Source organism: Hemicordylus capensis, chromosome 1 (genome assembly GCF_027244095.1).
Source record: "Hemicordylus capensis ecotype Gifberg chromosome 1, rHemCap1.1.pri, whole genome shotgun sequence".
NCBI lineage: Eukaryota > Metazoa > Chordata > Lepidosauria > Squamata > Cordylidae > Hemicordylus > Hemicordylus capensis.
In genome coordinates, this window is record NC_069657.1 from 73918118 (window position 1) to 73943221 (window position 25104).

The 25104-nt window shown below is 43.4% G+C and overlaps 1 protein-coding gene across 1 annotated transcript in view; it reads right to left on the reverse strand.

Moving 5' to 3' along the window:
- Positions 1–24038, reverse strand: part of LOC128352626 (cytosolic phospholipase A2 epsilon-like) — an 84364-nt gene extending 60326 nt beyond the window's left edge. Inside the window, exons 1-3 of the mRNA XM_053313282.1 lie at positions 24025–24038; positions 23205–23288; positions 15570–15672 (exon numbers count right to left, since the gene is read on the reverse strand). Coding sequence (XP_053169257.1) covers positions 15570–15672; positions 23205–23288; positions 24025–24038 — 201 coding nt within the window. The remainder of the gene's footprint in view (positions 1–15569; positions 15673–23204; positions 23289–24024) is intronic.
- Positions 24039–25104: the final 1066 nt, after the last annotated feature.

Below are 25104 nucleotides of genomic sequence, written 5' to 3' on the forward strand. Positions count from 1 at the left end.
ACACAGCAAGTATTTATTTTACAATACTTAGCTGAGAAATATTCCTCCGTGCCTAAGTCTTCCCTGTATGCTGCATTTGTAGATTTTAAAGCAGCTTTCGATTCTATTTCCAGAGATAGACTATGGACGAAGTTAAAGGAATCATCAATAGATCCATGTTTACTTTTATCAATCTACAATCTTCATCAGAACACCCACTTCAGAATGCGGTGTAGTAAGAAAGGGCATCTCACAGCTGAGATACCAACTTCAGGGGCATAACTACTATTAGGCAAGGGCAGGCGGCTGCCTGGGGGCCCCCACACCTCGAGGCCCCCCCCAGAGGCAAGTCACATGACTATATATTGTGAAGTGTGTGTGTGTGTGTGTGTGTATCAGCGAGGGGCCCATTTTAAAATTTTGTCTCTAGGCCCATTCCAGCCTTGTTACGCCCCTGACCAACTTATAGAGGAGTACGACAAGGTTATATTCTTGCCCCGGTTTTATTTAATTTTTATATAAATTCAATAGTTTCTCATCTGAATGACCTTGTTCTTCATCCCCCTAAACTTGCGAATAGGCATATTTCGTTACTGCTTTATGCTGACAATATTGTCCTATTATCTCAAACCAAGGTAGGGTTAAGCTGTGCCTTAACTTCCCTGAGTGTCTATACTGCGAAGGAGGCCTTGGAGGTAAACTATACCAAGACTAAGGTGATGGTTTTTGCAAAACGCCCCCAAACCCATAAATGGACATAATATTGAGCAGGTCAAGGTTTTCAAGTATTTAGGGGTTGTATTTCATTCCAGTGGATCCCGGAAAGCTCATCTTAGCTTTGTTTCTCACAGTGCCCAACAGACGGCAAATGTAATTAAATCTTTTTACTTCTTGAGATGTGCTCTTTTTGTCTCAGCGGCTGTCAAATTATTGAAGGCTAAAATATACCCTCAAATTCTTTATGGCACGCAAATTGGGCCTTTTGATAATTTTACAATATTAGAAGCAGTTCAAACTAAATTCTTAAGGGCCATCCTTCAATCCCCCAGAGGCACAGCTAACGTGGCTCTTCGTAGAGAAGTTGGGGTTACCACCTTGAAAATGAAAATCTGGTTTTGTATAATCAAATTCTGGCTGCATTTGGTTTTCTTCCCAGTCAGTTTAGCACCTTTAGTATTAATTGACAGCTTTACATCTAAATGGGAAATAGCTCTGAAAACGAAATTGCATCAACTGGGCACATCCCAAGAAAACCTTATAGGGAGGGGTTTAGATCAGGTGATATGTTTTGTTAGGCAATGACTATCGGACATAGATCTGCAGGAGGAGTGTGCTCAACTACCAAGGGGAATCTATTTAGGCTCTCAAAACTTCAGCCACAAACCGGCTGAATATTTAGATCATATGTTTTCACCTAAGTTTAGGAGAGCATTGACCATTGCTCATTTGAATGCCCTTCCCTCTTCACTCCTAGACTGGAAATATAAACAAGTTCCATACGCATTGTGTCGTTGCCCTTGTGGCTCAGGGGATAGAGAGTCAGTTGTTCATGTTATTCTGTATTGTCAATTTTATAGCAATGCTCATATTAAGTTTATTGCTCCTCTCTTAAAGAATTATCCTGGCCATATGGATCAATTTTACTTGGATTTTTTGCTGTCAAATTTTAAATCTCTTACTTCTATAAATGTGGCCAAGTTTTGTTTTGTTGCATCCGAACTTCGTAGAGCTTGTATTAGCAATTTGAATATTTTGTAAATTATAAATATATTATTTTAAATGTTAAGCTGGTCTAAGGACCGTAATAAATTCACTTACTTACTTACTTACTTACCCTGAAGAATTCCTTTTGCAGCCTGGGGAAGGACAGCATAGTTGCTCACAGGTTCCGATACAAAATTTACTGCCCAGTCCCTCATATACTGGAGCATTCAGTTAACATCATTTTGATATTCTATATCACATAGGGGTGTGGCTGGCATGTGTATGCTCTGTACACACAAAAAAGGCCCCAGCAGGGCCACTGGGGAGGGAGGTGAACACAGGTCCTTGCTTCTTTAGCTACGCCACTGCATCCAGACTCATACAGCATGCGGGGGGACAACAATAAAGGGCCTGCACCCTTCTTCCTAGGGCCTTGGGGGGAACCAGGTGAGGTTCCCAATCAGCCCCAATCCCGGTGCTCCACACAAGCAGCCCAACCTGGGTCGGGCTGTACTAACCCAGGTCGGGCTACTCGTGTGAACAGCCACATTGCCTGCCAAAAGGCTGGTAAAAATGGGAAGGGGTGTTCAGATAAATACCTTTCTTCTTCCCCTCAACCCTACATGAGCTAATAGCAACTTTAAAGAGAAGAATGGGGGAAAGTGCATGGAAGGAAAGACTTAACACTTTCTTCCAGAGCAACAGTTCCTTGATATTTCCTGTGAAGCTGCTGAGTAGCAAAACAACGCCTGCAGAAGACTGTAATTAAGGATTGCCTGACCCACATCTAGTTTGGCCCAAAGTCAGTGGTATAGAGCTGGTTCACCCGATACTGCTGCCAGCACATGCAATCAGGAAGGAGGCACACCAAGATACGCCCCACAGATATCCTGCCTCCCTCCTGTCACTTCCCTTTAGGGGAGGCTGTTCATCCAAATGGCCTCTATACACATGCTGCAAGTATTTGTTTAAACAAGTATTTGGAGTGTGTGTGTGTGTGTGTGTGTGTGTGTGTGTGTGTGTAGGGGCTATTCGAATGATTAGTCTCCCATACAAGGAACACACTTGGAGGGTGTCAGGACATGTGTGGAGGATGTCCCAACCGGCACTCTATAGGTGTGCCCCATTTGTGTGTGCTCGGGGCTGTAGTAACCACCCCATAGTCCTTCAGCCTCTGTATTATGGATGTTGTCTGTTAGTACTTTGCAAAAAGTTCTATTGCCATAGCGCACACCAGAGATGAGAATGGGTACCCCAGCTGGTCCCCACTTTTGATAGGAAATCTATCAGAGCTATGGCCACTAAAGCAATTGTGTAGCACGGGAGAATTATATAAAGCATGAATCACTCTTTAAAATTGCTGCTCTGTGTCCATCTACAGAAGCAAATAATTTGTGAAATTTCTAGTCCGACACATCAAGCACTTTTTCACCATATAATACCAGAATCTAATACCAGAATAATATAATAATAATATAATACCAGAATCTAATACCAGAATCACCAATAAATTGCCACATTGCTTCACTGGATCATATCATGTACCTCATAACAATGTAACTAAATGGAATACATCCTGTTTTATCTCTGTGTTATCATCTAATTATCTTGTTATGCCTGTTTATATGAAAGCACGAAATATTTCTTCATCTCAATTAGTTATTATTCAATGGGCTTGTATTCAAAGCACTTGTGTAATCTTTACAAGGCTTTGGAATGACTACTGCATAAATATCATTTAAGTTTTGTGGAAACTTTCCTTCCTGCATGACATCACTGTAACGTATCAACAGGCATGGGGACAAATGAAATTCCTTAAAGGTGTTGTCAGATTCTGCCAAGGAATCTCCAGCATTTTGCCATTCTTAAGCATCTTCATTATAACTGGCACCTCTTTGATGGAAGCAAATCATTAAAGATTACCATGTTCTCTGGAGAAATATTTTGAACAAAAATAGAATCTAACTATTTTATAATAGCATCATGATCAAATGTTTCCTCTTTGTACACCACAGCAAAAAATGAAAATGAAAAAACCAAGAAGATAGATATCACAGATTAATTTTGAGCCAACAATTAAATTATATTTATCTTTAACAATGTTTTTGTTGTATTCTATCTAGTAGTCTACTTTATAGCTGCTTCTCTCATAAACACAAAGTAATCTTAAACAGATTTTACACACACACACACACACACACACACACAATCTACAGGATCCCCACTGGAACAAACTTCTAAACAAAACATAAAAGATACTGGATAGAATACAACATAGTTTTGTGATTTTAGAAGTATGTCCCAGTAGGGATCCTGTAGAGAGTGTGCGGGTGGAATCAGAAAGAAAAAGTAGGGAAAGAAGTAGAAAAATGGAATTGTTTCTGAATAAAGTATTAATTAAACCAAGTTAAGACTACTTCATGTGTATGAGGGAAGCAGCAATAAAATGTTTGATGATGAAATTTTCAACCAGCTATGCATGTGAGCCTGTAAAGCTTGGTAGGGATGTGCAAAAAATTTCGGGCACAGAACGATCTGTGCCCGAAACGAGCAATTTCGGGTGATTCGGGTCCAAACCGAATCACCCCCGATGTCCCCCGATATTTTTTGGGGCCGAGCCGAATCACCCGAATTTTGGGCCCGAAAAATTCAGGTGATTCAGGATGACATCTCTTTGAATTTCCCTCCTTTTTGCCTCCATTGATTTGACTGCAAAAAGGTCTGAAGTGATGTCAGCCCGAATTTTGGGTCCCAGGGGCAAAATAGTGGGGTGGGGTGGTAGTACCTAATGGTTGGAGGCTACCACCCAAATTTCAGGGGAATTGGGCAAAGGGCTTATTTTGGGGGAATTTTTGAAGTTTTAGTGTCTTTGGGGCAGTTCGGGGGCATAGAGTGGGATCTGGGCACAAAGAGTGGGGTGGGGTGGTAGTGCCTAATGGGTGGAGGCTACCACTCCAATTTCAGAGTGATGGGGCAGAGGACTGATTTTGGGGGAATTGTTGAAGTTTACGCATCTGTAAGGTTTTCCCCCATAGAGAAGCATTGAGGTGTCAGCAAATGGATAGCTTCACGCGGGGGGCAAAGGGGTGGCCTAGAGCAGTTTGGGGTTGGTGGTAGTGCCAGGTAGGGTCAAGGAAGCTACCTGAATTTTTTTAAAGGATTTGGGCAGAGGGCTGATTTGGGGGGAAATGTTAAAGTTTACGCGTCTTTAAGGTTTTTCCCCATAGAGAAGCATTGAGGTGTCAGCAGCCCCATAAGTGCACTTGGGGGGTGCTGGGGTGGCCCAGAGCGAGTGGTAGTGTAGTGCACATAGGGTGCCAACCACCCCCATGGGTTTCTAACCCATGGGGTACAGGGTTCTGTTGTTTCAGAGGTATTCTGTGTGTGGATTCTATGATAGCTTTAGCTTGAGCTGGGGTCTGGGGACAATGTTTAATTTTTGTTTTAAAATGTTTTTAAAATGTTTTTGTTTTTGTTTTAAAATGTTTTTAAAATGTTTTTGTTTTTGTTTTAAAATGTTTTTAAATTGTTAGTTGTTGTTTTATTGTTTTTAATTTGTTTTAGCTTTTCATTGTTTTATAAGTTGTTTTAATTGTAAACCGCCCTGATCCATTTTGGAAGGGTGGTATATAAATCAAATCAAATCAAATCAAATCAAATCAAATCAAATCAATCAATCAATCAATCAATCAATCAATAAAGACGCGTAAACTTTAACAATTCCCCAAAAATCAGCCCTCTGCCCAATCACTCTGAAATTGGGGTGGTAGCCTTCACCCATTAGGCACTACCACCCCACCCCACTCTTTTTGCCCATATCCCATTCTATGCCCCCAAACTGCCCCAAAGACACTAAAACTTCAAAAATTCCCCAAAAATAAGCCCTTTGCCCAATTCCCCTGAAATTTGGGTGGTAGCCTCCAACCATTGGGCACTACCACCCCACCCCAATATTTTGCCCCTGGGACCCATTTTTCCTTCCTGAATCGATTCAGATTTGGATTTAATCCGAATCCGAACCGAATCAGGGGTGATTTGGGTGGCCCAGATTCGGGCACAGAACAGATCGGGGGTGATTCAGTTCGGGTCCTGAACCGAATCACCGAAAACCCGAATTGCACACCCCTCATTGCATTACTAGGTCTACATTCCTGAACTGCTGCATTCTGCTATTGCTGCGGCTGATTGTATATCTAGCTTCCTGACCTGCACAAACCCTGAAGGTATTTTTTTCCTCATCAGTCCTGAACTCTGTTGTTCACTGGATGCCCACTGCAGCATGGCTCAGATCCCACCAGCACCTATTTTCTTGTCCACTCCAGGAGAACCTGCTCTTCCCTGACAACAGTGGAGGTCTTATTTCTGCAATTACCTCCTCACTATACAGACCCCTGATTTTACTCCAGCAAAGCAGAAGGCTTTTCTGCCTGGGCCCTGAAGACCAAAGAATATATAATCATTTGCCCTTTTCTACCAACTTGGAAGGGGATGCCAACCCTTATGAAGCTGATCTTAAAGCCTTAGATATCATTTCAACCCTACTTTGAATGTGACTTCTAAACATTTTAAGTTCTATTCTAGATCCCTTTATTGATTGTCTCTCTCTATTATATCATAGTCTATGATTACTTGTTCATTTTGTTGCTGTGGTTGCTGTTCAGCCTCTTCATTTACTGGAAAATCCAGATCACAGTAATTAGCATTTGACTTTTGCCTCTCATCAAAATATGCAACCCTGAAAAATTTAACAGTCTATGTGATAGGACCAAGTATTTTGTAGCTCTTGCTGCCCAGTGCATATCCTATGAATATTCCTTCTTCACTTCTGCAATCTAATTTTCCTCTTAGTTCTTTAGGAAGATATGCATATGCTTTGCATCCAAATATTCTAATATTATTTAAGTTAGATTTTGTCCCTTTCCACGGTTCAAAGGGTGTTACTCCTTTAGTTTCAGTTGGAAGTCTATTCTGCAAATAAACTGCAGTCATTACAGCTTTTCCCCATTCCCCCCCATTACAGCTTCACCCCCCCACACACACATACATACTTGTTTTCCAGACCTGAGTCAAGAAGCATATTTCTGGACATTTCAATCAAGTGTCTGTTCTTTCTCTCTGCCACTCCATTTTCTTCTGGAGTATAAGGTATTGTTCTCTCATGTTTAATTCTTTATTCTTTTAAGCATTTCTCTATATTCTTCCCAGTATATTCCCCCCATTATCAGTGCACAAAGTCTCAGGTTTTCTTTCAAACTTGTTGCATACTCTAGACACATATTTTTTCAGTTTTAGCAACATGTCACTTTTCTCTTTGAGCAGGTAAGTGTAAGTATAGCAAAAAAAAAATCATTTATGAAAGTCAGGAAATAGAGATTCTTTCCTGGTATCTTTACTGAGAATGGCCCACAGATATCACTGTGACTCAAATCCAAAACTTCACTGGATTGCCTTTCCATGGTTGATTAATATGTGCCCTTTGTTGCTTTTGCTTTAACACATTCAATGCATTTGACTTCAGATTTGCATGATTTAACTTGTAGATTTGTTGCCAATTGTTGTTCTACTAATTTTGAAATGCATCCCTTGCTTGGATGCCCAAATCGGTGATGCCATAAACTCATGCAATCTTTGTGTGCACACTCACTTGCAACATTAGCTTGCTCTATTTACGTCTATCTCATAGAGTTCATCATTTTTCAACATGTCTTTCATCAGAAGCTTCCCTCCTTTGAAAATAAAGCAATAGTCCCTTCTGAAAAGAACTCTACATCCATGCCTTGTAGCTGTTTTTACATTCTTTAAACTGTTTTGCAAACTTGGAACATAGTATGCCCCTGGAATACACATTTCATTCACTCTATTTGCACCAAGATTACACTTCAGATAAACTGTTCCTTTTCCATCAGCAAAAATTTGCTGCCCATTAGCAAGGTATGATCCATACTTATTTCAAAGAAATCTTGCAAACTGTTGAAGAAATGGGCCAGCCCACGGCCTTGTGTGGAGGTCAGGCTATTTGCTCCACTCTCACTTGAGCAGCCGCAGGATGGGACACCCTGATCAGAGAAGAGGAGGGAAGGGGTGGGCACTGATGGGCTGTTGGGTTGTCACTTGCCTCCCCTCTCAGTTTGCCGCTGATCAGGTTTTAGCACCAGGACGGCATGACCAAGTAGCAGGGCCCGGGACAGGAGAGCATGTGGTGGCGCACAGGCTTGCTTTTCCTGTCGGCAGCAGGCAGGCCTCCTGAGCTAAGCAGTGGAGTGTGCACCAAGAGGAACTCGGTTCTGAAGAGCATGTGGCTGGGTCAAGGCCATTCAATGAGTGGCGGTGTCAGTGGCAACTTTACAGGGGGTGGCAGAATAGCAAGGCCATGGGCTGGTGCAGGGGTAGCTGCAACTCTGGATTTTGACCTCCAATTCCTGCCGTAAATCTGTCAGGCTAGTCAGACGAAGCGTAAAACAGGCAGGCAGAAGTATAACAGCAAAGTCTTATGGAAAGCAATTCTCCAAACCAGGGCCAGTCCGAGTCAATCCAATCAATCCAACAGAGTCTAAAGCAAAATTCACAGGCAAGGTCAACACAGTACAGGGTCCAAACACAGTCATGGCAATACACAAACACAGCTAATTAGCTCACAGGAAATTGACATTGCTATCAGCAGGGTAGCTGTGGTACAGTCTAAGATGACTGTACAGTTAATCAAGAGTTCCTGAGTCAGCAGCTTTGCCTGTTGTTCTACGCATTCGCTTCCTTAACTCTTGCTGTCTCTTGAACCGATGCCTCTCCACAGCTGAGACCAGTCACGCCTTGTCCACAAGAGCTGCCTCACCCGGCTCTAACTCATCTTTGACTCCCCATGCGCCGGACCCACTCTCCCTTGCGACTTCTGGTCCTTGCCCTCCCTCCTCTGATGTCAGCTCCTCCAACTCCTCCTCAGAGTCTTCCAGTATGCCCATGACAATTCCTCTGCTTCCTCTGCCCCACCCACAACGTGTCTCCTTTGCTAGGTAGGGTCCGCCATTGTTTGCATTTGAATGGGAAATTATGTGTGAGCACAGTACAATATTCCCCTTAGGTAAGGGGGCCACAGCTCGCTGATTGCTTGCTTGCTTGCTTGCTTGCTTGCTTGCTTGCATGCTTGCATGAAGAAGGTCCCAGGATGGGGTCATAGCTCAGTGGCAGAGCTCCTACTTTGCATGCAGAAGATCCCAGGTTCATTCCCTGGCATCTTCAGATGGGTTAGGGAGAGATCCCTGCCTTAAACGTCTCATATAAACACTTTCTTAGTGTTGCAACACAAACACAGGTTTGCTGGGAGTTCTTACTTGCCTAATGTTTGAGTGGTATTGTCCTGATCATGCCTCCCTTGGAGGCTAACACTCCCCCCACCTTCGACTCTCATTATCTAGAGGCAGGGTGGACAGGGGAATCGAGGGCATTGATAGCCAGGAGGGAGGATTTCATGAGGGCTAAGACAGTCAGACCTGATGGGGTGCAACACAGGCTGATTTGCTCAAGGCTTTGTTTGCCAGGTTGACAGCGCTGGAAAAAGCTGAGGAAGACCTTGGATCAGTGCCCCTGGATGTAAGTGGTTCTGACAAGTCCCCTCCAGCAGCTCCTGCGCTGGCAATGCCTCTATGCTGACACCAGTACCACCATCTACACCTGACAATTCACCAGGATAGTTGCCTGCACAGAAGGGACCTTCAGGTCTTGTTTGTTACCTAGTTTCGGCTGAGTGGAAGAGAGAAGCTTAATCAAACATTATGATACATAGGGCTGCTTAATTAGGTACACTTTGCCAATTAGTGTTAACCAGCAGTCTCCACCTCCAAGTTGAGGTGCTTTCTCAATATCCCCATGCTCTCCTTGAGTACAATTTTATAATGGACATGCCTGCCTTATTCCTATAAATTGTCCTCATCTGTGTTTGGTGGTTCCTGTTTACAGTCTGCTCCCACTGCCACTCTTCTCATTTGGATGGCCCATATTTCCTCACTAATCAGATTTTCAAGTGCTTGAAGTGGTATGAAGAGAGATTGCTCTTGGTCTGGAGAGTGAAGCGGTATGGAGAGGTGCTTGTGCCTACCAAGGCACAAGCACAGGTGTGGGCCATCCTAATCTGTCACAGACAGATTGTCTGGGCTTTCAAAATGATGAACTTTTGAAGTCCATCACTCTAACCGTCTGTTAGAGGTTACTAGAGATCTTCTAAATTTTAGTATTTATATTATAAAATGATTCATGCAACTGCATGCAGTTGCGCAGTATAATAACATTTATCAAGTGCATGCAGTAAGGTCACCCTAATCTGGCATGGAATTGCCTGGGCTAACTGTTTGATCACTTTTCATAGTGATGGACTGTTGGCCAGAGTTTAAGAAGCAGGTGTACATAGAGACCATCGCAAATTATGTAATCTATTATGGGGAAGCCACAGCTCTCACTGTACGATCAGTTCATACGGTCAGATATTTTAATAATGTTTATGAAGGGCATGAAACAGCCCATACATAATAACTATTCATTGGAATATCTTTCCACAGAGTAAATCACTTGGTTCTCTATATATTTATGGAGCAGGTTGCTATTTCCCACAGAACAATTATTTGAACTGTAGGGGTAAAGCTGAAGTTAGGGATTGGGAGAAAATCAGAGGCATAACTATAGGGGGGGAGGGGGGGCACGTGCCCCGGGCGCCATCTTTTCTGGTCACGTGGGGGGCACCGCCATGACAAAAAAAAATTCTTTTTAATTTTTTTAAATTTTTTTGTTAATACAAATGTTTCCTGCTCAGTGCAGCAGCGCTGCAGCAGTCAAGGGAGCGCGTCGGCGCCCCCTCCCCCACAAGCGGTCCCTTCCGTGCCACCCGCGCCCCCCCCCCATTGCTTTGCTGGCACCTCGCGGCCAGTCAGTGGCCTGGCTTGGCGGCGGCAGGCGCTTGTGAGGAAAAACCTAAGTATAATGTAGTATGTTGGGGGGGTGGGGGGGCGCGGGGGGCACAATTTCAGTGCTTGCCCCGGGCGCCGTTTTCCCTAGTTACGCCTCTGGAGAAAATTGACCCCATTCTACACACTTACCCCTGCTGAACTTGAAATTGTTATGAGTCTGCTCCGTGCCAGTAGGACCAACACTTTCGCTCTAGCAATTTGATGGATCACCCAAACCAGCAAATTGTGGCACAAATTTGTCATCCAAATCTGATTTGAACAAACAATGGTTTTATTCCAGTTGGTTTTCCTAATCTGGAAGCATGACAATAGTTTGCTGGCACAGATGAAACGGTGCACTATACCAAAGAGAAAGGGACTATTTAACAACAAATAACAACAAATAACAACAAACTAACAAATGCCATGACACAGTATTGGGGCAATACAGTAATGTTAAAAGGTGGAGATATGGATGTGACAAGAAGTGAGATGGTGGGGCACTGGTGGTTGATAGAAATCTGGACTCCAAATCAGCTTGGATTTTATTTAGTGACCAAGGGCACTTTCAAATCTGTAGCTTTCAGGGATGACAGGCTGGACTCCAAATCAACTTGGAGTTGGGAAACTACTATATTTGTAAATATGTATCCTTCATCCTAAGTTCAGTTGAGGATCTGCTCTGGTAATGGTATATCAATATGGAGCTCACTTTCACCCCTGTAGAGTATGAGAGATAATAACTCATGGTTTACCGAGTTTGTTTTGGCAGGTATACACAACATATCAAGCAGGTTGATATTCACCAGTGTATATCTGTATTGATAGGCACAATACACTTGATAGGCACAATACGCTTGGGAAAAATGAGTAGCCACTCCTGGCCTATGAACTCTAAGAGAGGTTCATGCTTGCAACTACTACTTTGCAGATATCAGTTATGGGGATTTTAAATAACCCAGGCAAGCAAATGCTGAGAGAAGTGACATTTTGGCTGGTTTTGGACAAGCATTCTATGTCTCCTACTAATTCAAAAAGGAGGATTTGCCATATCTGGCCTACTTAGTAGTAAGAGGGCATAGCAGGAAGGATCTTTGGTTACACAAAGGTGTAGTGAGCCATCCTTGATGGGGAAAACAAGGAGATGACAGTGAGGGAGGAGAGAGATTGCTAGTGGGGCAACTATTTTGCCAGTTCAATAAATGGGTATGTGTAGGTAAGTACCGTTTGGGATAGGGGTGTGCACGGAACCGCCAACTGTGGTCCGGTACTGGGGTGGGGGGGGTACCTTTAAGAGCGGTGGGGGGGTTTCCTTACCCCTCCCGCCGCTTTCCCGCTCTGGCGCCCGTAATTCTAAGAGTAATTAGGGTGGCAGGACACCTCCCTGCCGCCCCTTTCCCGACATTGCTCTTCAAAACTCCCAGGCATCCATTGCGCGCGTGCGTGCATGTCACAGAGATGAGCGTGCGTGCACGTCTCTGTGACATGCGCGCGCGCAAAGGACGACTGGGAATTTTGAAGAGCAACGTCGGGAAAGGGGTGGCAGGGAGGTGTCCTGCCGCCCCAATTACTCTTAGAATTACGGGCGCCAGAGCGGGAAAGTGGCAGGAGGGATAAGTAAACCCTCCCGCCGCTCTTAAAGGTACCCCCCCACCCGAACCGGACCGCCCAGGTCCAGACCGGTCCAGAGGCTTTTTAAATGGCCTCCGGACCGGTCCGGGCCCATCCCTAGTTTGGGATAGATTTAATGACAAGTCAGCTGGAGATGGAAGAACTCTGGGTCTTGAAAAGTGAAATATGTCAGCCTGTGCAATGGCAAGGAAACAAGAAGATTGGGAAGTGAGACAGACAGCTTGGCTAAATAAGGTCAATATAAATGCAGGGCTTCTTATACGCACAGAGTTACCATACAGTAGGAGTGTGCATGGAACCGGTTGGCCCGGTTCGGTTTGAGTCCAGACCGAACCAGTTCAGTCCGGGACCCCCTCGAACCCCCCCCCATTTTATTCGGCTGGGGGGGTCATGAATTTCTTCTTTCAAAAGATTTTTTTTTAATCACTTACTCCCTCCGGGGGACTTCCTCTAGATTGCGGTGGGGTCTGCGGGGCTCCCCCTCCTCCCACCAGCCTCCTTGCCACCCTAACCGGCCTTCAGTTCTTCGGCCCATTCGGGCCTTCCTCCTCTGGTCCAGCGGCCATTTTGGAGGCCACCACACCTGTGCAATGGGCCTCTGCATGGCCTGGGTAATCCAGAGGGTAGTTCAGTTCAACCCTGAATACCTGTTTGCACACCACTACCATACAGTTATGTTTAAATCATTTGGTATTTTCAGCAGCATATTTCTCTAAGAGAAGCAGTAACATCAATATATGTAGTATAGATGAGACAATATCTACTACAGTTGGTGACCAGCAAGACAATACAATGAAGTCATTTATATGTGGTGTATCTAGACCTACCCTGCTCCAGGGTCAGTTGATGCTAATTCCCCAAAAGGGTTCTGTTAGTTCCAATTGGAAACTGCCATTTGATTGAGTCTGTTCCACAAATTTTCACTTCAAGGGCATCAGAACATATGAGTTTTGTGCAGCTCCCATTGATTGGCACTAATTTTCTTCCCCTGCCTGTTGCAAGTGTTCACGTCTCCTGGTTTTCTTGGTAGGTGCTGGTGGAACAGCCGCTTCTGGACGTGTTTTGACTCTCTTGTTTTCTGGACCTACAGATGAGCCAGTGTAAGATTCACTTGGGATCATTTTTATATTGAATAAGCACGTAGATAGGTTAACCATGTTGTATTAGATAAATGCTTGACATGAGTCCGATTGCTGATATAGTTCGGGTCTTGATCTTAACATGAACCCTTGGGCAAATGCCAAGTTCCCCTATTCCAACACATTTTCCATGCTAGAGAAAATCGGCCTGTTGGCTTGGGCACGCTTCCTCATTTTTCGATAACTCATATCGAGAACGCTCCCTCCCAAATGTTCCATCTGAGGAAGGGGAGGGGGTCACTCAACCTGCACCTGCATCTGGTTCCTCTTTCATATCTCTCCTGGTCATACAGCACACCTGGTTCCTCTTTCCGATCTTCCCTGACCAATGGTGTTTAAATGTCAAAAGTGTCGGGTTGAGCGGGGGGTCATAAATGGTCAGGACCCCATCTTGGCCAATCATCGTTGGTGCGTGGGCAGAGAAGTTGGGGTATTTAGAACCCTGATCTAGATCGGAGGAAATATCGGACTGAGAGGAGGATCGCCCAACTTGACATACCGATACTCCGAAAAGGGGAACATCAGTCTCTTTTGGTAAGCTCAGGAGATAAACCACAAAGGGTGAGTGAAAACTCTGATGATCTATAGGGTGTCAGTTAGATACTATCTTAGTTGCTTTGTGTGAGAGAAATAATTCTGCTGCATGCTATATGCTGTAATTCACCTGAATAAAATAAATCTGCTTTGATTGAATAGATACCTTTCCTCTTCTCTTCGTGTCTTCTTGGATCTTGGGATTCTTGACAGCCAGTACCATCAAAAGAACCCATTAGTAATGTGAGGATTTTTGGAGCCCTCGTTTATTCCTGTCTGCAGGAGTTTTGGGGTGACAGAAATCTCTTACACCAGTACCTCCCTAATAGGAGCCTAACTTGATATGGGAAGCAAGCGTGTGTTTGCTGGTTGGGCCAGCACCTCCCAGATGGTAACCCAACTTGGTTTGGGGAAGTGAGCATGAGTTGGCTGTTGAGGATGCAGGGGATGCTATGCTGTCAGCTGCTTCTGGCACTATGGGAGTTATATCAGTTACTGTCCCGTCCAAGGTTTTGATAATTTGTTTAGGGGAAAGTGATCTGGCTAAGCGAACTGGCCTTTCCTTGATTCAGCAAGCCATGCCTGGATTCCTGGGGTAGTAATATGGTGGGCAGATCTACTGTAATGCAAGATTCGGAAGGGTGTTCAGAGTTTGAAGGAGAGTGGAAAGAGCAAGGAGGAAGTTTATGCAACCATGGGTAGCTCTGTGGTTGTAAATAGGAGAAGCTTTGTTTCGCACCCAAGTATAATACACTCATCTCATTACTTGTTCTGGCCGGATGAGCTCCATTTATCCATGAATCAGGGGCGTAGCAAGGTTGGAGTGGGCCCAGAGACAAGATTTTAAAATGCCCCCCCCCCCAAGTCCAGGGCCTCCGCACACCCCTGGCCCCCAAGGATTTAAGTCTGATATTCCAAAATAAGTATGCTGCCTGCAAATACATTTCACTGAATACACACACACACACGTCACAATATATAGTGATATACATTGAGTACTATACATTTGTATTACTTTTAATGCCTAGAACACACTAGAAAGATGAATTATTAAAATGGGCCCCTTGCTGCAGATTAGCAAAGGAGACTTTCAACCATGCAGGGTGAGCCTATGTTTGTTTTCTCAGAATTCTGAACAAATTCAGTCAAGTTTGATTGCAGGAGGTTTTTCACAGGAGGCTTTTAAAGCCCTTTAAGACACATCTCCTCTGGAATGGAGGTGCTGCATTCACATGTTGGCCAGATTTACCCTGAAGTCCCTGCAAGTTATTGGGGAGCAGTTCACACACAAGAAAACCAAAATAAAATAAAAGCACCACACATGCTTCACAGTTCTCACTCAGACCTTCTGGGTTGCAAAACAACTTGAACATAAGTGCATTTATAAATGAATGAATGAATGAATAAAATTAATAAAATACTGTTCCAGAAGTTTTTGCAATTTTCTGCCATGAAACAAGCCACTTATAGGACTTTTTAGATAGTTTTTTTTAAGTCAGCAAATTTTCCAAGCTGTTTCAAAATAAATATTCAGAGACTTCTCGGTCCCTCCTCCCCCACCCCCATATCCAAGCCCTATGGCAAGCAGATCCCTATATATGGCGGGGGGGGGGGCGGGAAAGGTAACCACAAAAAGGAGTTCACACTCTACCTGGCAAATGCTGGTCTGGGTTGAGCAGGGCAGCAGGGGGTCTTCTGCTGCAGAGAACACTCTGGCTGCCTCCTCCTTCCTGGCTGGCTTGGGCCCTACTCGAGTTCAGGCTTCACTGCGGCCTACACAGAGGCCTCCGTGGAAGCCCCGCCCACCCACCGATCAGCTGAGAGGCGGGAGAAAAGGAGCTCTTTGCAGCTGGGCTGCTGCTTCGATTGCGGCCAGCAGAACAAGCAGGAGAGACGGCGAAGAGGGCAAGTGGCTGAGAGGCTATGGGGCTGGGCAGGGGGCAATGGGGAGTCACATGAGGTGCCCCTGGGGTGCCCCTCCAGGCAGTGGGGCCCCCAGACAACTGTCTCCACTTGCCCTATCATTGTTACGCGCCTGCCATGAATGGTTGTGACCTGTATTTGGCAGACCTGCTGGAGATTTTTGAGGCAGGGTGAGGCCAAGCTGGGCTGACCTCCCCTGTGGCAGGTAGAGTACTGTCTGGGTGGATGTTTAGAAGGGTTTGGTATCAGTGAGCACCATTGGGCATTTTGAAAGGGTGGAGTGGTCCATCAGTCCTTAGAGGCTTCATGGCTCAGGGGCTATGATTATCAATTATTCCTGCTTTTACCTTTGAGCCAGCATGTGTCATCCGTAGGAGGCTGGAGAAGGACATAAAGTCTGACCTCCAGCCTTGTTCGGTCCACACTACAAGGCATGGAGTTTCAATATCCAGTTCATTAATTCAAAACATTTAATAAGGTTGTGGCCATTTTCATCCAATGCTGGGTGTGTTTCATCCTCATGGCTGGGGTGTGTGAGGGCAATGTGAAGTAGTTCCACTATCCAAATATGTTTTGTTTTTACTTTGACTTGCATCAACCCTGCAGATGATTTCAGCACACAACTTTTCATCATTCAGAGCATTCTTTTCATTGCTTTCACTTTTGCATAGGCAAGTTTGTTTGTTAGAAAGTCCATTTTTCTGGAATTTATTCTTATTCCCTTTTCTCTATTGAAAATAAATCCTTTGCTCTTTACTAGGACAAGCATTCCTCAAATGCAACGTACTTCCACGTATAAAACACTGCAACTTTGTAGGCTTGATTTTTAACTGATTCCTCCCTTTCTGTTTGCTTTTTCAAATTAAACCCTTGCAAACATTCCTGCACATAACTCAAAGTCACATTTTCTTTAATTTGCAGAAAATTGACAATATTCTCATATTCTTTAGGCAAGGTATTAAGCAAACATCAAATTTTTGCTGGTTCAGGCATATTTATCTCTCGCAGTTCCAAATCTCTCAGTGTTCCCCAAAATGAGCATATTTGTTCCTGAAGACATTCTCCCTCTTTGAATCTTTTGTTACACAACTGCAGCATAAGAGAAGCTTGAGTATTCATGGTTCTTTGTTGAAAGACCTCCTTTTCCTTTAATCTTTCCCACATCTCTTTTGCTGTATTTTTATCTTCTATATGATACATTAACTGATCACTTACAGAGATATGCATCCCGTAGCTTGCTTGTTTGCAGAATCCCATTCTTGCTAATTCTCTTCATTCTCGCTCAGTCTTTGGTCCTTCAGAACATTATTCCAAATGTATTTAGCAACATATTCACTTTGAAGGGCCTTCTTTTTCATTGAGCAGTACCACAGTGAGTGGGATGCCTCCTCACAGATGCAAAAGTAGTCATCTTGTCTAGTGTTCTTGCCTACAAACTCTTAGTTATCTCACATCCTATTGCTTCACAACTGAGCCCATAACCCAATGTTGCAGAGAAATTACTTGTTCTCTGTAAGTAATTGTAGAGGAAGCAACTTTAACTGAGAAACAAGAGTTTGATATTTATTACTAACTAAAACATAGGCTAATAAAACAATAAACAGTCTCTTATGCAGAGAGAAGGGAAACCTCTCAGTTTGAATTGCTAGAACTTTTTAAATGACAGAATACATCTTCTCTGATGCAGTAAGCAAAGCAAAGGCAGCTGTTAGGATTTTGCCATGGACTTTGTCTCAGTTCTTTGCGTGAGGCTTCTTGTTTATGTCTGAATGAGGACATCTGTACTTTGCAAATGGCTCCTGGCCAGATAAGATGCTCATTCTTACACCCAGCCACTGCCACCAGAGAAATCCTATGAAGTCACTAGGACAGTTCCAAGTAAGTTGGTCCTGGATTGCAATGTCTTCATGCTAGCTATTTGCAAGTACAAATATATTATTCATTCATTCATTCATTCATTCGATTGATTTATATGCCACCCCTCCAAAAATGGCTCAGGATGGTTAACATAAAAATGTAAAATATGATGTGCTCTCTATATAAAACTATTTATTTTTTCAAATAACAATCTTGGCTGCATGCTAATTTACATTGCAACAAATATTTTGTTGCATTATATCATTTTTCTCAGACACATTATGCATCAGTTTGAAATAGTTGCCTTCAATGCCAAGACAAGAACAGGGCAAAGGGAGCTCCTACCCTGGGCATAATGCAAAAGGGGGCATCTCAGGGAGCCCCATTCTGCAATATGAGGAAAGCACGTGGACCACCACCTCTAGTTACCTCCTCCTTCTCCCACCCAGCAGCAGCATAATTTCCAAGGACACCCTGTCCCCTGCTTTCCTCTTCTTTGCAAAATGGAATTTTGCATATCTGCCCCAGGTGCAAGAACAGCTGGTTCCAGCAACGGTTACATTGTGAAAATAATTGATATGTACATGTTTATGGTATGTCTCCCCAAATTGCTTAATTATCAAGCATAAGGACCTGTTCTCTAACATCTGAGAGTCAGTTCAGGCTGGGTTTTTCTCACAGCTAGTTCTGTACTAAAGTGGCCAAGAAAGTAGGCCTTCAGTGGCCAGATTTGTGTGATGCTCCTGCAAATCCTTATTCAAAAGGATTTTTTAGGTTGCATTACTAGAACCATCATTCAAAGTCCCAAGTATAAATAGTTCAATTTTAGTCTGCACAGATCAGACCTCCTCTGAAGTACTATGTCTATGCTGGGCACAGCACTTTTAAAAAGATGTAGACAAATTGGAATGGCTTCAGAAGGCAGCCACTGAGATGGTCAGGAGCCTGGAAAACAAGCCATATGAAGACAGATTGCAAGAAATTGGTACACTGAACCTGGAGAAGAGGAGGCATGATAGTATTTTTCAAATACCTGAAGGGTTAATTACACAGAAAAGAGCAGTGTGCTGTTCTCTGCTGGCCCAGATAGTTAGTAGGATTAAATCTAATAAATTTAAGTTACAAGAGGATTTTGTATTTTGGCTGAACAGCAGGAGAAACTATTTTGGCTGAACAGCAGGAGAAACTAAGATCAGTTTGACCATGGAGCCAATTACATTGGGGTGGGGAAGTGATCTATCCCTCAGTGGATTTTATCAAGCAGAATCCGGTTGACCATCTGTTGGGGATGTTCTAGGTAACTGGAGTACCTGCACTGAGCAGCAGGAAGTTAGGCTAGATGGCCTACAAAGCTCCCTCCAACTCTATGGTTGTGTGCAAAAAGAGAGCTCACTTAAGAGTTGAAAGTGACTACTGTCAAAGCAGAGTCTAAAGAAGCGCCTATTCAGTTTCTCCTCAGTAAGGGGCTTAACATCTTCTCAAAAATTCTAAAAACACATATAGTTTGTTTTTCCATTGGCCATAACAGAAATACTAAATACAGTACATCTAAAAAATGTATTTCAGAGGATTGGGATTAGACTTGCTGACCTGGCTCTCATTTCCTCCATTCAGGCATCCTGCAGAAGAAAGGATGGAGAGATACATGAATGGAGGAAACAAAGCCATACAGGTGTGGTGCTGAGGTGAGTGAGGTTCTGGAGCAGCTAGCAGCAAGCAGCGACATACAGTCCTCAAAGTGGTGAAGCAGCCAATGGATGCACACTGCTACTAGTATAGCAAGCGCAGGAACAGGAGCAGGAGAGCAGGTGCCTAGAGCGGAAGGCTGGCAAGGGGGAAGAAGGGTAGTGCCAGTGGCCTCCAGCCCACAGGGCAGGGCTGGAAAGGTAAGGGCAAGGCCCATGTGGGGAGCAGGACAGTGTGTTGCTGGGCCTTTCTAAGTACGGCGCTTATGGCAATTGCCCCAGTTTGTTGTGTCCTAGAGAGTCTGCAATTGCCCTGTTGTGCTGGTGTCCATTTCCCCTGACACTAGGCCAAACCCTCCAAAAATATACATATGATAAGCTATTTATATTGTAACTTGCTCTCTATCTCTCAGTTACTAAGGAATAAAGATAGGGAATTGTAACAGGCCTCAGGGCTCCCGCCAAACACTGCTGACTCCCCTCAGAAAGTCTTGCATTTCTAGAAAGTTAACTGTCAGAATCACCAGAGGAATATAATCCAGAAAATAATTGACCCCACCCCCTACATGCACACACACACTAGACTTATATTTGGAGGATGGAGATCCTCTCTTGACTGACAGCTCCTACAGCCATTCTTCTAGGCTGTAGATCCCCTTTGTCTTATGGGGAGGTCATGTGATCCTTGCCTTCAGTGGTATCATGGGCATGATTCAGCCAGAGCCCATAACACCTGAACAATACACTCCATATCACACACCAAATTATAGTGGTCCTGGTAGCAGAGGGAAAGGACCACAGTTCCCCTAGAGAGTGATACAGTGAGTGCTGGGAAAATGTGATAGGCTTCAAACTATAGTGCTTATCTGAATGCCTTCTGCATTCCTCAGACAAAACAAAGCTTGTTCTGGTGGCACTAGATGCCTTGAAAGTCCCTCAGAGATGGAAGTGGTAGGTGATACATTAACCAAAACAAATCTGTACATTATGCTCACATATTTGGCACCAAAATTCTTAAAAAGCAAAATTCAAAGGAAGTTTCTGGGTTCCAGCCAAGTTCTGAGAGTTTTTGAAATAAGCCATATGAGTTTCTGTAATATGAGTGAAATTTGTTAGAGGTTTTCAACTCATCCTTTATTAAAAGCCCTGGAGAGATTAGTAGTGGTTAGAGTGTTAGCATAGTGGTTAGAGTGCTGGACTAGGACCGGGAAGACCTGAGTTCAAATCCCCATTCAGCCATGATACTAGCTGGGTGACTCTGGGCCAGTCATGTATCTCTCAGCCTAACCTACCTCACAGGGTTGTTGTGAGGATAAACATAACCATGTACACAGCTCTGAGCTCTTCAGAGGAAAGCTGGATATAAATGTAAATGTGAAATGTAAAAATGTAAAAATAAAAATTAAAGGATTCAAGGGAAGTATATTGACCAACTTGATTGATTGATTTGATTAAGTGCAGTCAAGTTGGTGTCGACTCTTAGCAACCACATAGATAGATTCTCTCCAGGATGATCTGTCTTCCACTTGGCCTTTAAGGTCTCTCAGTGATGCATTCATTGCTGTCATAATCGAGTCCATCCACCTTGCTGCTGGTTGTCCTCTTCTCTTTCCTTCAACTTTTCCCAGCATTATGGACTTCTCAAGGGAGCTGGGTCTTCGCATAATGTGCCCAAAGTATGATAGTATGAGCCAGGTCATTTGTGCCTCGAGTGAAAATTCTGGATTGATTTGTTCTATGATCCATTTTTTTGTTTTCCTGACTGTCCATGGTATCCTCAAAAGTCTTCTCCAGCACTAAAGTTCAAAAGCATCAATACTTTTTCTATCTTGCTTCTTCAAAGTCCAGCTTTCACATCCATAGAGTATCACAGGGAAAACCATTGTCCGAACGATTCTAATCTTTGTAGGTACAGACACGTCACGGCATCTAAATATCCTTTCCTTCGCTGCAGCCCTACCAAGTGCTAGTCTGTGGAGTATTTCTTGACTGCTGGATCCTTACTGCTGCATAATAACATAAGAACAGCCCTGCTGGATCAAGCCCAAGGTTCATCTAGTCAGGCATCCTGTTCCACACAGTGGCCCACCAGATGCATCTGGAGTCCCACAAGCAAGAACTGAGGGCATGCCCTCTCTCTTGCTGTTACTCCCCTTCAACTGGTATTTAGAGGCATCTTGCCTCTGATGCTGGAAGTGGCCTATAGCCCTCAGACTAGTAGCCATTGACAGACTTGTCCTCCATTAATTTATCTAAACCCATCTTAAAGCCATCCAGACTGTTGGCTGTTACCACATCTTGTGGCAGAGAATTCCATGGCTTAATTATGTACTGTGTGAAAAAGTACTTTCTTTTATCATTCCTAAATTTCTTGGCAATCAGTTTCATGGAATGACCCCTGATTCCACTCTGAATGGAATGACAATGCTTTCTTCTTGTGTTTTGTTCCATTTTAGGAAAATCAAGCATGCCATCTAGTACATAGTACATAATACATGCTCCCAGAATGTTTTTAAAAACATATATATTCCGCTGTTCCTCCAAGGAGCCCAGAGAGGTGTACTACATACTTAAGTTTCTCCTCACAACAACCCTGTGAAGTAGATTAGGCTGAGGGAGAAGTGACTGGCCGAGGGTCACCCAGCAAGTATCATGGCTGAACAGGGATTTGAACTCGGGTCTCCCTGGTCCTAGTCCAGCACTCTAACATTTCTATACCAAGTGCACTCAAGATTACTGATCCTAGTACTACTGGTACAGGTGGCCCTTGCTATCCATGGTTTCAACAGCAGCAGTTTCACGTTTCTGCAGATGGGTCTTAGAGACGCCGTTTCTTTATCCATGGTATAAAAATAGGCTGAAATTCACATATTCACAGTTTTGAGTGACCGGAAATGACTTCCGACGTTATTTCCAGCTGCCATTTTATAGTGCAGAGCCATTTTGTTTCTCTTTTTAAAAAACATTCCTGGCAATTTTTCACAGAAAAATCAGAGGGATTGGGGGTTGTGGGAGGGGGCTGGAGACCTGGAGAGCAAGGTACAGTACTTTATTTCTCGGTTACTGCCTCCTCCCTGCGTTTTTAGCGCTTTTTTGTGTAGGAACGTAACCCCTGGATTCCCAAAGGGGTAAGGTTTAGTTATTCATGGTTTCCATATTAGCGTCCATAGGCAAGAGCGGAATCCCCATGAATAACAAGGGCCCCCTGTACTATTATTTATATAGAAAAACTATACCTGCACATCACAATACAGATTATAAATATAAATCACGCACACTCACACAAGAGGAGTGCTCCCTAGTTTGTTATTTCTCTGTGTAAACCGCCCTGAGCCATTTTTGGAAAGGCAGTATAGAAATCAGATTAATAAATAATAATAATAATAATAATAACAACAACAATTACCAGGGGATAGCAGAATAGAAGAAAAAGAAATAGAAAAAATCACCAAATACAAAGATCTACAAATTGAAATTGAAAGGCTGTGGCAGAAAAAGACCCAAATAATCCCAGTGGTAATTGGCGCCCTGGGTGCAGTCCCAAAAGACCTTGAAGAGCACCTCAACACCATAGGGGCCACAGAAATCACCACCAGCCAATTACAAAAAGCAGCTTTACTGGGAACAGCCTATATTCTGCAACGATATCTATAACAATTGACAATAAAATTCTGGCATCCCAGGTCCTTGGGAAGGACTCGATGTCTGGATAAAACAAACCAGTCAATAACACCTGTCTGACTGTGTAAAATAATAATAATTAAAAAAAAACTGAGTTCCCAGACAGGTTCATGCCATAATACCCTTTCCTTGCCTAGTACCTGACATTCAGCCCTGAGCAGGATTTCTTGAAGCTTCCACTTTGTTTCTCCATTTCTGTAGGGATGTCTTGGGATGTTTGGGTCCTAGGAGAAAAAAAGAAAGTAGTGTAATGAGTGTTCAAACAAATTAGTTGCTTTTAAAAACATGTTTAGATTGACTGTATTATACAATTGGAGTGGATCCAAAATGCAAAAGAATTTAACGTCTGGAATCGTGCACTGCCAGATTCAACTCTGGGATGCCTGCCAAATGTAATCTTGATTTGCAAACTAAGGGCTCTCACCTACTTAAATAATACAGTGCAGTAAAGAAAATCCATGGATCAGCCACTCCATTCTGTGAGATGAAGGGGGCAGATCACAGATGATTAGCTGCCCTGCTTATTTTGTTCCAGACCCACCTCCGTCACAGACACACCTAGTTCTTAAAATGCAATGACAATGCTTTCTTCTTGTGTTTTGTTCCATTTTAGGAAAATCAAGCATGCCATCTAGTACATAGGACTTTTACCTACCTGAGCTAAATAGGCTGATGAACCCATACAGATATCTGTTCCATACACTTCAGATGCTCCAAGAACTGTGTTACTTAGTACTAGATCCCAAAGCTGAAAATAATCCTTGGCACATAATCTATGAACCAATTTAAGAGGAAGAGCAAGTGTATAAACACTGACTCAGAGCTCCACCCCTATCTAATTTGAAAATTACAATACATCGCCTCCCTTTTTCCACATTTGTTCCAAGTGGTTGGAATGTGAGACATTATCTGCTTCTTGGAGAGTTAGAGATGAATCAGGAGATCAAAAAGAACTCGTACGTGATTACCCTCATTATGAGATATACAGGCACTTCTAATAAGTGATGAAGGTGCATTTGTGGGCCAGGTCAGGCTACTGCCAGTGGCTGACACAATGCGCAGCATACTGGCTCTGCTCCAGGGCTGCTGCAGACTCATAAGCAGCCCCAACGCTGTCCAGAATCAGCGGCTGCACAAGCAGCAGTTCTGCAATTTTCCCTCTTCATCGCATTCAGGGGAAACTGCAGCAGTGCTGCTTGCACCACAGCTCCTTCTGACCACCATCAGGAATGTTTTTGAGTCCATAGCACCGCTGGAACAGAGGATTGTGGCACCATTTTGCTGCACATCGTATCGCTCCATATCATATCCATTTTGTTTTTGCTATTAGAACTCCCTTTCTGGGTTGGTTGGTTTTTAAAAATCCTGTTTGTATGGTGCTTTTTAAACTATAACTGTTGCTGTTCCACTGATGTGTTTTTTAAAATTGTTGTATTCTTTTGATTTTTGTTGTTGCCTTGAGTTCATGGGGGAACGGTTGGGTCCAAATGTTTACATCAACAAATAAATAACCAGCTTCCCAAACACAAAAAAGAATACCCTAAATGTTCATATTGGATGATGACTTGGAAAGGAAGCAGGAATTATTATTCTTACAGTTCACTTCAAAAGACCCTTTATTGTGCAAGAAATAAAAGTTGATACACATCAATAAAAGCATTTCAGTGTACACACCATCATCAGTTTAAAAAACAAGAAAAAAAAGACCTCTTCTATTCCCCAGCTGTTAAATACTTTAAACCAGATAACACTCTGTTCCATGACCGGCGGAGAGATCATGAGGGAAGAGAGAGGGATTATTCTTACATGTATATCCCAGCCTTCCTGTTCAGTAGAGCATGTATTTTATCCTCATAATAACCCTATGAGGTAGGTTAGCCAGAGAGACAGTGATAGGCTCAAGATTACCCAACAACTTTCATGGCTAGCCAGGGACCTTGTTTTTCTGGGTCCTGTAGCCATAATACCACATTTGCTTTCAGTATTTAAAACAATGTTTTAAAAATCTAATAGGTTCCTCATTAGTATTCCTGTTCATGA